Source organism: Dromiciops gliroides, chromosome 4 (genome assembly GCF_019393635.1).
Source record: "Dromiciops gliroides isolate mDroGli1 chromosome 4, mDroGli1.pri, whole genome shotgun sequence".
NCBI classification, from domain to species: domain Eukaryota; kingdom Metazoa; phylum Chordata; class Mammalia; order Microbiotheria; family Microbiotheriidae; genus Dromiciops; species Dromiciops gliroides.
The window spans coordinates 435,685,528-435,702,778 of NC_057864.1; the positions used below are offsets into that span (position 1 = coordinate 435,685,528).

Here is a 17,251-nt window from a genome sequence, read left to right on the forward strand (position 1 = left end):
CAGCTGTGGAAGTTGCAGGAACAAATGGATTTGATTATAGGCCAGATTCCCCTCTATATGGTATCAGTGCCTGGTAGGGATTTTGGTATGGGGAGAGACCATTCCTTTCTGGGAGTACAAGGTGAGGGAAAATAGGATTAAAGGGAAGGAAAAAGACTTGTTGTTTTAAGGTAGTCACTGTTTTCAGGATGTAGTACTTCTTGTTTTAAAAATGTCTGAATTGGAGAGAGCCTGTGAAATCACTTAGGTCGAGTGTCAAATTCAGGGCCCATGCTGCCTGCTAAACTCCCAAGTGTAGCAGCCCAAATCAGATATCAAATTAAAATGCAATTGGGAAATGCTTGACAAAGTAAATAAAAATACAATTCAACATAATGTCAACTTATGATTTTCTAAGTCAATATATAGGGACAACTAGGTGGTACAGTGCATGGAATGCCAGATCTGGAATCAAGAAGACTTATCTTCCTTATTTCTTTTTTTTTCAGAGGGCCAATGAGGGTTAAGTGACTTGCCCAGGGTCACACAGCTAGTAAGTGTCAAGTGTCTGAGGCCGATTTGAACTCAGGTCCTCCTGAATCCAGGGCCAATGCTTTATCCACTGCACCACCTAGCTGCCCCCTTATCTTCGTAATTTCAAATCTGGCCTGAGACACTTATTAGCTGTATGACTCTGAGCAAGTCAACTAACCCTATTTGCTTCAGTTTCCTCATCTGTGAAATGAGCTAGAGAAGGAAATGACAAACCATTCCAGTATCTTTACCAAGAAAACGCCAAATAGGGTGAAGAAGAGTTGGATATGATTGAAATGACTGAACAACTACAACAAAGTATGCCTGCATGAATTCATTTATATTTGAATTTAATACCACTGACTCATTCCATCACAAGGGCAAGTCACTAAATCTCACTGAAGGTAAACTTTCTCTTCTGTAAAATGAGGAGAGCAATACCTGTCGTACCTACCTTATATAACTGTAGGCATCAAATGAGATAATATATGGAAAGTCCTTTGAAAACTTAAAAGTGCTGTATCAATGTCTGCTATTACTGTTACTATTCCCATGCCTCTAAATAACTCTATCCAATGTTACTTAAAAATACTAACCAATCAACAAACCTTTATTAAGCCTCTGCTGTATGCCAGGCACTATGACAGGCAGTTCAGTTAAAAAATATAAGGACTTTTTTTTTTTTGTGGGGCAACGAAGGTTAAGTGACTTGCCCAGGGTCACACAGCTAGTAAGTGTCAAGTGTCTGAGGACAGATTTGAACTCAGGTCCTCCTGAATCCAGGGCCAATGCTTTATCCACTGCACCACCTAGCTGCCCCAGGACTTAATTTTAAAGTAATAGTCTCAGGAACTGTAAGGTTGATATGCCCAAAAAGTTAATGTACATGCCCTTTGACCCAGCAATACCTCTACTACATCTAAATCCCAAAGAAATCAAATATAGGAAAGACATAAGTCCATAAGAGACATAAATACAAAAATATTCATAGCAGGTTTTGTTTACAGTGGCAAAGAACTGGGAACTGGAGAGGGGACACCATTAATAGGGAAATGGATGAACAAATAATATATGTATATGAATGTGATTGGAACACTTGGTGCTATAAGAAATAATGAAGGAGATAGTTTCAGAGAAACTTGAGAAGGGTTGTTAAGAACTGAACTAGGAGAATAACATACAATAACAGCAATATTGTAAAGACAAACAATTTTGAAATATTTAGGACATTTGATCACAATTACTAGCCACAATTCCAGAGGACTCATGATTAAACATACTACCCATCTCCTAATTAAAGAGGTGATAGATTCAGAGTGCAGAATGAGACTTTTTAGGGGGATGGGGGAGGAGGGAGCATAGCCATGCTTATCTATCCATGTTTTTAACCAGGGTTTTGTTTTTCTTGCTTTCTCATTGAGGAGGGAGAAGAGAAGAAGTGGGAGAGAGAGAAATAGGATCTTCATGAAAACAAAATACAACTTAATTTAAAAAAATATAACTATAAGGTTCATTCTGCACAAACATCAATTGTTTTCTATCACCCCTATAGCAATTTTTATAAACCGATACTTACCGTTCAGGTGATTCTTCATAAATACTATGACATTCTGTATTTTCAAGCATGAGACTTCTACTAAGGTTTTGTACCCCTGGATAATGGAAATTAGCAAAGGAGTGTGACATTGGAGAAGTTTTGTTTCCAAGATCTGAGATTCGCTTATCATGATTAGTTAGACCACAAGTTAGGCCATCTAAAGCAGGATTCAGAGAGCGTGTCATGTAAGCATCAGCTGACTGAGGCCTTCTCATTGGGGATGAAGGATAAGGGGAAAGTTTGCTGATAAGAGGAGTAAGAAGATCAGCATATGCAGCTTTTGTAGGTTTCAAAAGTTTGTCAACATGAATATTCAGCATCTTTTGTTCAAAAGCACAAGAGAAGACTGTAGGTGGAAGATTTTGAAGCCATGACAATAAACTCAAGTCCAAATCATCACAACCATTACCACATAAAAGGTCAATGCCAAGAAGTACTTCACTTTCTGTGATTTCTTCTCCAGTTGCTTTACTCTGACAAAATTCAACACAACATTCATAAAGTAGTCCCTTCATTACAAGCTGAAATAAACGATTGTTACTTGCTTTAAAACCAGCTTCACTTAGCTTCCTGTCAGCAGGGATGAACTCTGCTACCATAACACAAGCCTCTTCAAAACAGTGAACGCGTGCAGTGCTGGGGTTCCAGTCCTTGAATTCTGCATGATTAGTCAGGCGAGGCAAAGTAAGTAACAGACAGAGTTTGCTATAGTCATCTTTAGAAGGGCAGTACTCTTCTAAGGCGTGGAGGCACTGCACAGCTTCTTGCATGGTAAATTCCAACTGTAAAGAAAAAATACTAAAATTGACCATTCTTAAAAGGATACTACTATGGGATCACAAACACAGGATAGGACTTCTTTTTCAAATAGATTTTGTCAAATTAGTCTTTGTAGTATTACCTACAAAGGGAAAAAATAGAGTGTCACAAGATATCATCATATTATATGAAAATATCTTTTCCTAAGAGCAGCTAAACTCTGCTCCCCCTACCTCCCTAATCAAAATTTCAACATAAGACTCCCAAGATCATTCTGAAATAACAATCTTCATAGAAGTCAATACAATTTCAACTCTAAACTACAGGAAATATTAAAGTCATGCAGTAGGATTGACCTCATACTAAAATACCTTAACAGATTTGGGACTGGATATATACATACATAACTTGAGGAGTTTAGGTTATTTGTAGGATTTTAAAGTTGCCACATATTGAAAAGTGAAAATTGAATTACTAGGATATAGCAGGATGATTGTAGTAGGATAGACCTCATCAGTGAAAGACAGAGCCTTTGAAACCGAGGGAATTAACAATAGGGCTCTTTTGGCTATTGATAAAAACTGTTAGTTTTTTGGTTCTGTATCTTACAAGAAAGCAGATGTCCTTATCCAGAGATCTTTGGGTAAATGAACAATTGTATGATGCACAGGGAAAGGCAGTATAACAAATAACATTGTAAAAAGATTTAACTCTGACCAACCATGATTCCAAAGGATTATGATGAAGCTTCCCATCTCCTGACAGAAAGGTCAGAGATTAAATATATAGAATAAGACATAATTTTGGCCATGGTCAGTGTATATTGGCCAATATAGGAATTCGTTTTGCTTGACAATACATTTTTGTTACAAGGATTTTGTATTTTCCTTTTTCTTTTTTCAGTGGGATGGGAGGTGGAAGTGAGAGAAAATAAGTGCCTGTTAATTAAAATTTAATTGAAATATAAAGAATGAATTTGGTAAAATATATCACATATAAAAAAAGAAAAGTGAAAGTTGAAGAACAATTATTTTCAAGTAGTGTATAGCTAAATGTTTACTTTAGCTCACTGCTCAACTAATTATACTACTTAAATTAGACTAGATGGCCATTCAGGTACTTGTATCTATTTCCTATCATCAGATAATGGAGTTGTAAGAGGAATGGGTAGCACATATACATAAAGAATATAAACTTATAGAGGAATTTCACATTCTCTATGTTAGACTGTCCTGGTTGTGGACTTAAGGTAATCTGGTGGAGAGCCTCCTTTGACTAGGTATTGCATAAAGTAGGACAGAGGGGATAAGATAATGGTTAGATGAATGAATGACTTTTTAAGGAGCATTTATTACATGCTTACTATACACCAAGACTGCTAAGCATCAAGGATACATATAAAAAAAGTGAGACAACCCCTGATGTCAAGGAACTTATGTTCTAATGGGAGAAAACATAGACAACTATGCACATACAAGATCTATATATAGTACAAAAGGGAGACAATCTCGGAGAGAAGGTCCAGAGGTTGTGGGGGGTACAGAACGTCCTCTTGCAAAAGTTGGGATTTCAGCGGAGTGCTGAAGGAAACCAGGAAATCCAGGGGGCAATGGGAAGGAAGGAAAGTGTTTTAGGCATGAGGGGCAAACGAGTAAAAAGGCAGGGAATCAGGAGACAGAACATCCTGTACGAGGAAGAGCAAGTCAGTGTTACCAAATCACAGAGCACATGGAGGGAAGTACAATGTAAGCAGACTAAAAAGGTAGAAAGAAATCAGGTTTTAAAGGGTTTTAAAATGCAAACAGGATTTTCTATTTGATCCTGCGGGGGTTACAGGAACCACTGGAATTTACTGAGTAGGGGGCAAGTGAAGATGACATGATAAGACCTATACTTTAGGAAAATCATTTTGGCAGCTAAGTGGACGATGGAACAGACTAGGGAGGGACTTGAGGCAGGGAAAACAACCAGGTGATTGTAACAGTCCAGGTTTGGCCTGACCCAGAAATGGTGGCTTCATGAGTAGAGAGAAAGAACTTCTGGGAGAGATGTTATAAAACTATAAGACTCAGCAACTGATTGAATTTGTGAGATGAATACAAGTAAAGAGTAGAGGATGAAACCTATTTTGGGAGCCTGGGTGACCAGGAAGATTGTGGTGCCCTTAGCAATAGGAAAGTTTAGAAAAGGAGGGGGCCCCACTAGGTGGCACAGTGGATAAAGCAACAGGCCCTGGATTCAGGAGAACCTGAGTTCAAATCCGGATCCAGACACTTTATACTTATTATCTGTGTGACCCTGGGCAAGTCACTTAACCCTCATTACCCCACAAAAGAAAGAAAGAAAGAAAAAGAAAAGATTTTTTTTTTGGGGGGGGGGAGATAATGAGATCTGTAGTACACATGCTACTCTATCTTGGGGGTTCTAACTCTAACCACATTTACCATTTCACAACTGATTAAAAGATGTAGACTGTATTTTTGTAATTTGTTTATGAAATACCATGTGATTTAGGAGAACACAATGCCATTTTACAGGCTATTTTTTTTTTTTGGTGAGGCAATTGGGGTTAAGTGACTTGCCCAGGGTCACACAGCTAGTAAGTGTGTAAAGTGTCTGAGGCCGGATTTGAACTCAGGTCCTCCTGAGTTCAAGGCCGATGCTCTATCCACTGCGCCACCTAGCTGCCCCTACAGGCTATTTTTTAAAAAGGTGTCTTGTCCATACATTAAAATCATTCCATATTCCTTAAAAGATATAGCAACAAATAACTGTGTTTTTAACTGTCTAATCACAAACATCAGACAAAAAGCATAAAGCAGGGAAATATCTAGATATAGATATATAAAAGAAAAGTATCTATTAATTGTGATGGGGAAGATTCTGCATAGAGTCCAAACTGAGATACCCTGTGGAGAGTCCAGATACTCCTATTTATAGATGAAATTGTGATAACTGCATCAAATACCAAAATATTACAGAACCTCTTGAAAAAGAATTGTTCGGGGCAGCTAGGTGGCGCAGTGGATAAAGCATTGGCCCTGGAGTCAGGAGGACCTGAGTTCAAATCCAGCCTCACACTTGACACTTACTAGCTGTGTGACCCTGGGCAAGTCACTTAACCCCAATTGCCTCACCAAAAAAACAAACAAACAAACAAAAAAAAGAAAAAGAATCACTCAAAAGTTAGGCATGATCAGCAGACACACAGGAAATACCAAAAAAACAAACTTTCTATGGCCCAGATTACAAATACGCATTTGAATTGGCAAGTTAGAGAGTTTGTCCATCAGTAGATGTATATGTACACATGTATGTATCTACATATGTGTGTTATGAGAAATGATTATTTCTCTCTGGTATTAATAATTAATTATTGTATTAGGATTAATTATTGTATTATATTACTTCCTCATCCAAAAATCAAGTGGTTTGGGAAATCATTCTAAAAAGGGTTACCAAGCCAGGATGGCTGAGTTCAAAGACAGTAAAAGAAATTCCAAGTTTAGGCTAATGGATGGATTTCTCCTTATTGTGTTTACTCAGATAGGTCTGGGAAAATGTGGATTCTCTCTTTTGTCACACAGGTGCTATGGAAATTGGGTGATCCAAGTCACTGTACCCCAAGACCCTCATTGTAATATAGTCTACCCTCTTATTGTAATATTCATTCTCTCATTAACTGCTAACCAATTAGAGTTGATTACCACCCTCAGGAACACCTATGATTTGAAAGGCATATAAACTGTGAGCCTTCTGTCATGAGGGGTTCTCTAGTCTAAGAGAGATGATCAAATGTCAATCCTTTTATTAAAATGCTAACATTATTAATAAAATTATTAAATTACTCAAAATCATGTCTCTCAATACTCTTTTAAACACCTCATAGTGTCAGAACTCTCTCCACTAAAATCCTACTGCAATGTCTCTTTGGGGTTCTTGAAGGCTTTTCAAGCAGGAACTAATTAATTAAAATAAGAAAACAAAATTTTGTTCTGTACAAGAGAGGGGACAGTAGAATGAGGTTAAAGACTGTGTGTTTGTACATATGAGAAAGATTACCTGAGATAGAATTAACTGAGTTGACAATGGTAAAAGACAGAGGCAGAGCAAGGTTTATGATGGCCTTAATCAGGAAGGAAGAAAGTGATTGGAGGAAAGACATTAGGCCTCAGTGAATGTTTTCTGAAGAAAGCAGAAAGGAGAAGTAATGTTCATAGGTATAATATGGTCATAAATTATGTGATCATACTCAGAGAATACTGTATTTATACAAAGTCATACTCAACCCCTTCCATGCCTTGACACCAAACCTTTTCCAAATTGGTGTTATTATCAATTACAAAGACTCTGCTGAAAGAGGTTGCAGGGTTGAAACAGATAAATCTGTTGAGCAGAAAACCAGAAGTAAAAGGGGAAAAAAATCACCTTTACATCAACAAATTATTGATCATGTTACTTTCAATTTTTGGAACATCTCTTATTTAAACATGTTTATGTTTTCACTACTTGTTCATATTCACTTAGATACAATATTAGTCCAATGGAAGCATTAAAGGAAAATAGTTTGAGATTCTCTCCTTGTACAATAGAGCTGGTAGGGCTCTACTATCAGCAAAATTATCTAAAAAAACACTAATCTGCTAATCTCTAAAAATATATAAAACAAACTTAGAGAAAAGAGAAAGTTTAATCTATTTAGTTTGAAAGTGATGCTAATTCATTTTTAATATGGAATAAGGACAAGGGAGTCAGGAAAGGTAGAAATCATATATTTCCTCTCGAGTTGGGTTGAAACAAAAGAAGAAATTAACAAAGTAAATTTCATGATTCAGAGACAAACCAGATTTAAATCAAGGGAGGAAATACACTCCAAAATTGAATTTTTTAATTATTTGCTCTTTTAGACTATTTATGACATCATTTCTTTCATTGGCAAAGATAGTTGAGGCATGGGGTTATACTTTAAATTCTGCCTTCAGTCTATAAATATTTCATGATCATTTATTATGTTCAAGGAATCATACTAGGAGATACAGGGAATATAAAGAGATATAAAATACAATCTCTACCCTCTAGGAGCTTACAGTATAATAAGAAAGATAAATAATACACAAATGATTACAATACAAATCAATTGCCATATGAGTACGAGTCCATTTCTATAATTTAACATTGTCATGGCTTTATTCAAAATACAACTGCACAAAAGTAATACCTTTACAAACATCATACAAAGACTATTAAGAAAGCAATGGAGCCAGAACAAGAATATATTTGCATTAAATGTCTATAATAAAAATCTGACATCCAAAATCTTAAGTGAACCAACATAAATAGTCAAAGGTTTTAAAGGAATACTTTTTGAAAGTAATACAAACACACTAGAAAAAGTATTCAATATCAGTGATCAAAAGAGAAATGCAAATGAACACAACTCAGAGTTATCATTTTATATTCGTGAAACTGGAAGATGATAAAAGATGAAAACTTTGAGTCACTAATTCTATTATGTTTATACCCTAAAGAAATTTTCCAAAGCCAAAAAGTCCTATTTTTTTGAAAGTTCATAGCAGCACCATGTGTAATAGCAAAAAGTTACAAACAGAGCATGTGCCCAACTTGAGAATGGTGGAATAAATTGTATCAGAAGACTATAATGTAATATTATTACACAGTTATGGAACAATGACTATAAAGACTTCTAAGATATGTTGAAAGATATGAAATGACACAGAGAAAAGAAAGAATACACGCACTGAGTACAACTGTCAATAAAGACAAAATTTAGATTTTACCTTGATAAGGTTAAAGGACATAGCCTTTCTTCCAGTAAATGGTAGATATTAAAATTAAACAGTTAGATATGAAACCATTTACAGTTTTCTTCTGTGTTTTTCAAATGTTTTCAGGGACTATTTTTTATTTTCAGAGAAATTTATTAATAAAAGTATCATTAAAATAAAATGAAATTTCTAAAATTCCCTCTGGGTAGAATTTTCATATGGCAAGATAGAGGACAGTATAAAAGATGATGAAAAATGAGCAGAGCACAAGGCATGTTTGAGAAACAATGAAAAGGGAAATTTAGCTGAAGTAAATAGTTCATGTAGGGAAATAGTAAGAGATGATATGGGAAAAGTAAGTATGGGTCATATTATAGCAGACTTTGAACGTCAAATTAAAAATAATAATAGCTAAAAACAGCTAGTATTTCTATGGTGCTGTAAGGTAAGGTTTACAAAGCACTATACAGATGTAATCTCATTTGATTCTCACAACCATGGGAGGTAGGTGTTATTATTATACCTACTTTAAAGATGAGGAAACTGAAGCAGACAGAGGTTAGCTAATTTGCCCAGTTTCATACAGTGCTCATAGTAAGTTTCTGGGGCTAAATTTGAGCCCAGGTCTTCCTGAGTCCATGTATAAAGCCCCATCTACTGTACCACTTATTTGACTTTTTGAGAAGATTAAGAAGTTTGGCTTCTGTCCTAAAGGGAAAGGAGAACAACTGAAGGTTTTTGAGTAGAAGAATAAGATGATGAAAGCAAGGAGATAAAAAATATCAATCTACTAGTAGCATACAGGATGAAGAGGGAATAACCTAGAGGCACAGAGAATGAGAGGGAAGTTAATGTAAAATCCAGGTATGACATGTCAATGTCCTCTAGCCTTCCTCCCCGAAAATTCATCCCACACATGGCCAACAGATTATCTTCCTAAACCATAGTTATGATTAGGTCATTCTATTGTCTAAAAATGTTCCAGGTGATCCCCACCATCTACCAAATAAAGTCCTAGTTCCTTTGTCTGGTATTCAAGGTCTACTGAAATGTGATTCTAACCATTGCTCCCTTTAATATACACTATACTCCAGTCAAATAGAACTATTCATCATTCCCTAAATATGCCTTGCATTTTCCCTTGCCCTTTGAACCTCTGTTCATCCCATTCTATCACCTTTTGACACCCTCTCCCTTCTATCTCCACTAGTTGAAATTCTACACACCATCAACCTACCTCAAATGCTACCTTCCTTGAAAAGTCTACCTCAACCACCTTAGAAGTGATCTTTCATAAAAGATCAAACTGTTTAAAAAAAAAATCACATACCCAGAAAAACTGTGTATAATCTTTCAGAGGAAAAATGGGACTTCAATGAAAAAAGAGGACTTTCAGGCATTTGTGATGAAAAGACCTGAACTGAATAGAAAATTTGACTTGCAAATACAAGGCCCTGGAGAAGCATAAAAAACTAAACAGGAAAAAGACTTCATGAGGGATATTAAAAGATCAAACTGTTTAGAAGTGATCTTTCCATCTATGAACTTATATAGCATGTTATATATAACACTTTTGTAGCATTGATTTTGTTTTGCTTTATTTGTATCTATCTTTTATAGACTTTAAGGGTTAGCTTCATTTTTTTATCTTTGAATCTCCAGTACCTTATACATACTAGGCACTCAATAAATATTTATTAAAGTAAACCATTTAATGAATCTATCTCTAATAAAAATAACTAAAGAAACTGACATTACTGGTAATCTTGACTTAAACCTTTTAGCAGGTTATAGGTACCATTTTGAAAAAATGATGAAAGGTACTAAAACTGATGCTACTATTATTTTGCTTTAATGAACAAAACCCCCAAAAGATAAAACCATGGCGCAAACCTTCAGAAATAAAAGTCTTACATGCTGAGGTTCATCTTCAGCTGACATTGCATTGTTTACACACAAGGCTTCTAAAAATTTTTGTTTCAGGATGATATAGCGAAATCTGTAAACAAATAAAGTATGACATATTTAAAAATCATTAAAAATGACCCTGGAGAACATCTATCTACTAATTCCAAATATGAAAAAAAAGAACTAGTTTCTGAAGCTATGAAAGCCATGTTAAAAAAAAAATAGAACAATGATTTCTTTTAAAAGACTTGTATTTAGGGGGCAGCTAGGTGGCACAGTGGATAAAACACCAGTCCTGGATTCAGAAGGACCTGAGTTCAAATCCGGCCTCAGACACTTGACACTTACTAGCTATGTGAACATGGGCAAGTTACTTAACCCTCATTGCCCTGAAAAAAAAAAAGAAAGAAAGAAAGAAAAGACTTGTATTTAAAGGATAGGTTTTCTTTCTTTCTTTTATTATTATTATTTTTTTTTTTTGGTGTGAAGCAATTGAGGTTAAGTGACTTGCCCAGGGTCACACAGCTGGTAAGTGCTAAGTGTCTGAGGCTGGATTGGAACTCAGGTCCTCCTGAATCCAGGGCTGGTGCTCTATCCACTGCGCCACCTAGCTTCCCCTAAAGGATAGGTTTTCAAACAAATACCTGATAAGTAAAATGTGCCTAAAACTTAATGAATTTAATTTAGAAATCCTCTACATTTCTTTTTATGCTCAAGTTCTAATCAACTGTTGCAGTGATTTTGCTATTATTAATTATGACACTGTACTTGAGGGAGTACTCTCTTTTTTTTTTTCTTTTCTTTTTTTTTTTTTTAAGTGAGGCAATTGGGGTCAAGTGACTTGCCCAGGGTCACACAGCTAGTAAGTGTTAAGTGTCTGAGGCCGGATTTGAACTCAGGTACTCCTGACTCCAGGGCCAGTGCCCTATCCACTGCGCCACCTAGCTGCCCCTGGGAGTACTCTCTTAATTTCCAAAATAAACTCCAAATGAAAATTTTCCTATAAAATATCAAGCAATACAAAATATGTAGTAAAAGCCTGTGCATGAGTTAAAAAACAACAACATTGTTTTTTTCTTAATTATAGGTATGAAGAAGGCCTGATAGGGACCTATTTTATCAAGAGATGGCAAGGCTGCTAAGAGGAAATGAGACAATGACTTATCAGAAAAATAAGCATGAACCTGGTGAAGCACTCATTAAAAATTGCAACTTCTGGGGGGCAGCTGGGTGGCGCAGTGGATAAAGCACTGGCCCTGGATTCAGAAGGACCTAAGTTCAAATCCAGCCTCAGACACTTGATACTAGCTTGTGTGACCCTGGGCAAGTCACTTAACCTTCATTGTCCTACCCCCCCCCCAAAAAAAAATTGCAACTTTTAATGTAGGGCAGAATTTGCAAAGAAATTTGTCTTACTAAAAAATTTTAAGTTTTAAAAATTTCAAATACTTTAAAGAAAAAAAAAAGATTTCCTATTTGCTCTCTTTTCAGAAATTATATACTCTTACTTGTCCTCTCTCCCAGATTTTTACTTCAAGTAAAAAAGGGCTCTCAAGAAATGTTAACAGCCAAAAAAATAAAATAAAAATAAACCAGTAATGCTACTGCTTTTAAAACTGGTACTGCAGGAAAATATATTTAATGTTATTTTGTGTGTGTGTGTGTGTGTGTGTGTGTGTGTGTGTGTGTGTAACTTATATCAGATTACCTGCTGTCTAGGGGAAGGGGGAGGGAGAAAAATCTGAAATTGGAAAGCTTGTATAAACAAAAGTTGAGAATTATCTTTACATGTAACAGGAAAAAAATACTTTATTAATTAAAAAAAAAACTGGTACTGCAGGACTAAAACTCTGGTCTCTAGAGATAAGTAATCCTCATATCAAATGCTGCCACCATGAGATGCTTCTAGCTCCAAGTATTACACCTTTCCCTTATCAAATTCAAGTCATCTTGGACTATTTATAATTACAAATAGAAGTGTGTAATTTCAGAAATAATAGCTATTTAATTATAAGTAATCCAAAACATTTTTGTTTGTTTGTTTTTTAGTGAGGCAATTGGGGTTAAGTGACTTGCCCAGGGTCACACAGCTAGTAACTGTTAAGTGTCTGAGACCGGATTTGAACTAAGGTCCTCCTGACTCCAAGGCTGGTGCTCTATCCACTGCGCCACCTAGCTGCCCTCAAAACATGTTTTTTAAAAAAGATATATTGGGGCGGCTAGGTGGCGCAGTGGATAAAGCACCAGCCCTGGAGTCAGGAGGACCCGAGTTCAAATCCGGCCTCAGACACTTGACACTTACTAGCTGTGTGACCCTGGGCAAGTCACTTAACTCCCATTGCCCCGGAAAAAAAAAAGCTATATTAACTATAGATTATGTGGCTCTATTACTTTATAATATCTTTATTACCTAGCACAAAATCCCCATGATGAGTCCTCTGCCAGCCTAAGTCTCCAACCCAAAATAATACCCCAGGTGTCCTGTTTCCATCCCTATTCTTAAAATAGTCTTCTTACCCAAAATATGCAAAGTTCTTTTTTCCTTTTAATCTGTCTTTTTTTTAAAAAAATTTCTAATAAACTGGCTCTTCCCCAACACTGAGTAAATAATAGTCCAACTCCTTTTTCAGTTATCCTTTTCAAACACAGTATTGTAACAGGTTATTAAAATCATTCATTAATTCATTTATTCTTCACTTTTATGGGGATTATTTTCTTCAAATGATTGCTCCCAGCTAACCCAATTCAATAAAATTAATCCACAGCTCTATCACTATCTCACTACAGCCAGTGACCTGCCCTTTCCTCCAAAGAAAGGTATTACATAATTCAGGATAAAACTTTATAGCTGGACAGTCCATAATCCTGAAGTCATACTGTTATCTATCCTACTAAAAGTTGGAAAAAACACTTTCCCCTTTATTTACAAGATTGTGTATAGGTAATATTTACTCTCATGTGATGATGACCTGGCTCAACTAGTGTCCTCTCAACCAAGCCCACTTTTGAGACTATGTAGTTGAGTTTATGCCTAAACATTTCACTGCTACCCTATGGAAGTGCTAAGGAGGGAGAATAATTTTCCTTTCTCAGAAGACATTTCCTAAAATGGATTTACAAGTTAACTGAGAAGTGAAAATAAGAAATTAATGCTCTTCTATGATTCAGATAAAACAGTATTTTAAATATTCCATAAGCTATTTTAGAATAAAACAATAGCTGATATAGATAAACACTATGAAACAAGCTATGTTTTTAGACAGCAACATCACTGATAAAAAATTCTTATGTGGGGGCAGCTGGGTGGCGTAGTGGATAGAGCACCGGCCCTGAAGTCAGGAGTACCTGAGTTCAAATCTGACCTCAGACACTTAACACTTACTAGCTATGTGACCCTAGGCAAGTCACTTAACCCCAATTGCCTCACCAAAAAAAAAAAAAAAATCTTATGTGCATATTACAAAACCAGGTAAAATCTTATTCTAAAATAGGCATGATATTTTTCCTCTAAGAACATTCAAACTCAAAAGAAGTAGAACTTATTTCTAGAATAGCCTGATCCTATTGGAGGCAGGAAGAGGGAGGAAGGGAGTAGTTTGAGGAAGCTAAAGAATTATCAAAGATCAAATGTTAAACTTTAAATGAAATCTTACCTTTTTGTGTCAAACTTTTCCATACATTCTAGGGGTTGAATGAATTGAAGAACTTCATCCCACTGGCCATCAAGGATTAGCTGCCTACATGAATATTTTTAAAAATTAAACACCCATATACTTATCTTAGTAATCAACACTTACAGATTTCACTTGCACTATTTAAAAATAGGAAAAGGTGACAAGATGGATTTAGGAAGTTAGTACTTTAAGCCAGATAATAAGATTGGCATTTCTTTTGCTTCAAGAGGTTGGAGTAAAATCTAAGTCTTTTCACAATAATTTTTAAATGTGGGCACTTCCAAAAAATCATAAACTATGGAAAAATTAATTCTTATTAATAATCCTTTAATAATAGCTGCTTCCAATGCACTTATGATGTTCTTAGTACTTTGGAATTTTTTATGGATTTATGTATCATTTTGTATTATTACTATCTGCGCGTTATAACTCTCTGGTAGAATGTAAACTCCTTGAAAGCTGGAGCCATGATTCATCTAAACTTTATACCTCATCCACACCTAATAATGTTCTGATAAAGTCGGCAGTTAATAAATGCTTTTAACTGAATTAGAATATGTTTAAGTATCATAATTCTCACTTGTCCTATGCTCTCAAGAATTTAAGCCTCTGTGCCCACTAGGACACAAAGACTATATCCAGATGCCCTATGCTTGACCCAGCCAGAGGACAAAAGAGAAAGCTGGGTAGTATATTTACCAACAGATGAACTTCAACTGACGGTTAGCCTCTGCCATAGAGAAGCCCCATCTGAGACTCAGTGCTATGAAAAAAGACTTGCCACAGGTTACAGTGGTACTAAGTAACTCAGTTAATAGCTCAACTCACAGAAGTACATAAAAAAAAATTGTTATCTTGACATCTACAGAGGAGGTGATTACTGGATCACATCTTAAGATATATGAGAGCCTAAACCTCTAGAAAGATAATTTTATTATTTTCTGCCAACCTGGCAGTTCTGTGAAACACATTCTCTTAATTATTTGAGACAAAACATTCTATCCTTCTACCTTTGACCTATGTATCTCTGACACCTATCCATTTATGTGCTGACAAAGGCTTTCCAGGGATTCAAGTCTCCTCATCTTCCTATATCTGGGTGGGTACATTGCTTTTGGAATGAGTGTTTCATAGGAAAAAGACCCCACAGGTACTGATTGCCTAAGCAAAGGTTATTTAACTGCACCTTTAACTAGCCTCCCTGGGCTTGGGCAATGTTCATTAGATTCCATAAAATATATGAAAATACAAGGGAAAAAATTGCTAATATAATAAAGCTTTTTAAAGTAATGTTTGTTCCTAAGAAAGGACAATCCATGGCCAAGGCTTTTCAAGATACAAAGTACCATGTAGTTTTTGCTTGTTTTTTAATCATAACAGTATTTTATTATTTTCTAGTTACATGTAGAGATCATTATTTATTTATTTGTTTGTTTATTTATTTATTTATTTATTTTTAGTGAGGCAATTGGGGTTAAGTGACTTGCCCAGGGTCACACAGGTAGTTAAGTGTCTGATGCCACATTTGAACTCAGGTACTCCTGAGGGCTGGTGCTCTATCCACTTCGCCACCTAGCTGCCCCTAGAGATCATTTTCAACATTTGTTTTTGTAAGATTTCTAGTTCCAAATTTTTCTCCCTCCCTCCCTTCCCTCCCCCCTTTCAAAGACAGCAAGCAATCTGATATAGGTTATATATGTACAATCACATTAAACATATTTCTGGGGACAGCTAGGTGGTACAGTAGATAAAGCACCAGCCCTGTATTCAGGGGGACCTGAGTTCAAATTCAGCCTGTGACACTTACTAGCTGTGTAATCTTGGACAAGTCACTTAACCCTCACTGCCCTGACCCCCCAAAAAAATTGAAGGGAAAAAACCCACATATTTCTGCATTAGGTACCATGTGTTTTTTAATCTAATCCCTGAAAAGACAGCTGATTAGGAACAAAGGATCTTTGAGACTGAGGAAAATTAGCCTAACAAAGGTTAAGTAATTTTCCCAATTAGGATGTATACAAAGTAGAAGGCTCATTTTAATGTCGAATTATGAACTTTCTTTTTACAGTCTATTCAAGACAGACTTATTTTTTACCTGAAGATGACTCCAGTTTCTTGGTTAAGTATCTGCTGTCCTTCTAAAGCTACAGTAAAATTGGCAATCTGGCTTTTAAAAATAACACCTGGACTTCACGATTACTATAGATATCTTTCCCTTAAGTTCCATAACAAATACCAACATTAGATGTAGCAAACATAGATTTTCCACATCTTGCTTGGTGATCAAATGAAATAACATAGATAAAAGCATTTTGTTCTAACTCAACTCAAATGGCTTTGTGATAACAATTTGGATATTCCCTCCATTACAGATTGCAATCCACCCATGTCTGTGTGCCTCTTGTGCAAGTCCTCCCATTATGCTCACCACAGGAGTTTACAAAATTTAAAGTACACTCTAAATGTTGGTTGCTGTTATCCTCTGTTATCCTCAAGGAATAAATCACCTTCAGTAGCAAAATTTTCTCCATTAGGGAAAATAATTTTGAATTTAAAATCTTTATAAAATATATTGTAACCTTATATGCCTTAGAAAAGGTGTAACTTTAATGACCTGAGCTCATTATAGGTATCAGTAATTGTACTGTATTAAAATAAAATTATGTTCAAAAGGGTTATGGAAGATACAAATAGCAACATAGTAAAGATTTTGCTGATAGGCAGGCATGCATCCTTCAACAGTACATACACTAGATTTCACATTAGCACGTACTAGATTTCAATCTGGATTTAAGTTCCATTTCTAGTTTACTGTTACTTGGGCAATAGCTGTAAGCTTTACCTCTCTAAATCTTAAATTTCCTCATCTGTAAAATAAGAGAGTCAAATTATCTCGAAAGTCCAGTCTTCATTTAACATTTCATAACAATGAACCAATATCTCATGCCTATAAATTCATTAATCCTTAAAATATTTCTTTGAATATTAAAATCTGAGAGATTCATGAAGACATA

General features: G+C 35.7%; 1 protein-coding gene across 5 annotated transcripts in view; it reads right to left on the bottom strand.

The window, feature by feature from the left end:
* Window positions 1–17,251, bottom strand: part of WDR47 (WD repeat domain 47) — an 83,633-nt gene that overhangs the window by 41,324 nt on the left and 25,058 nt on the right. For 3 of the 5 annotated variants that reach the window (XM_044001101.1, XM_044001100.1, XM_044001102.1), the window contains 3 exons: window positions 14,217–14,300; window positions 10,549–10,654; window positions 2,090–2,892 (listed from right to left, as the gene is read on the bottom strand). In XM_044001101.1, the coding sequence (XP_043857036.1) occupies window positions 2,090–2,892; window positions 10,549–10,654; window positions 14,217–14,300 (993 nt within the window). The remainder of the gene's footprint in view (window positions 1–2,089; window positions 2,893–10,548; window positions 10,655–14,216; window positions 14,301–17,251) is intronic. The other 2 variants (XM_044001104.1, XM_044001103.1) reach the window with 1 other exon arrangement.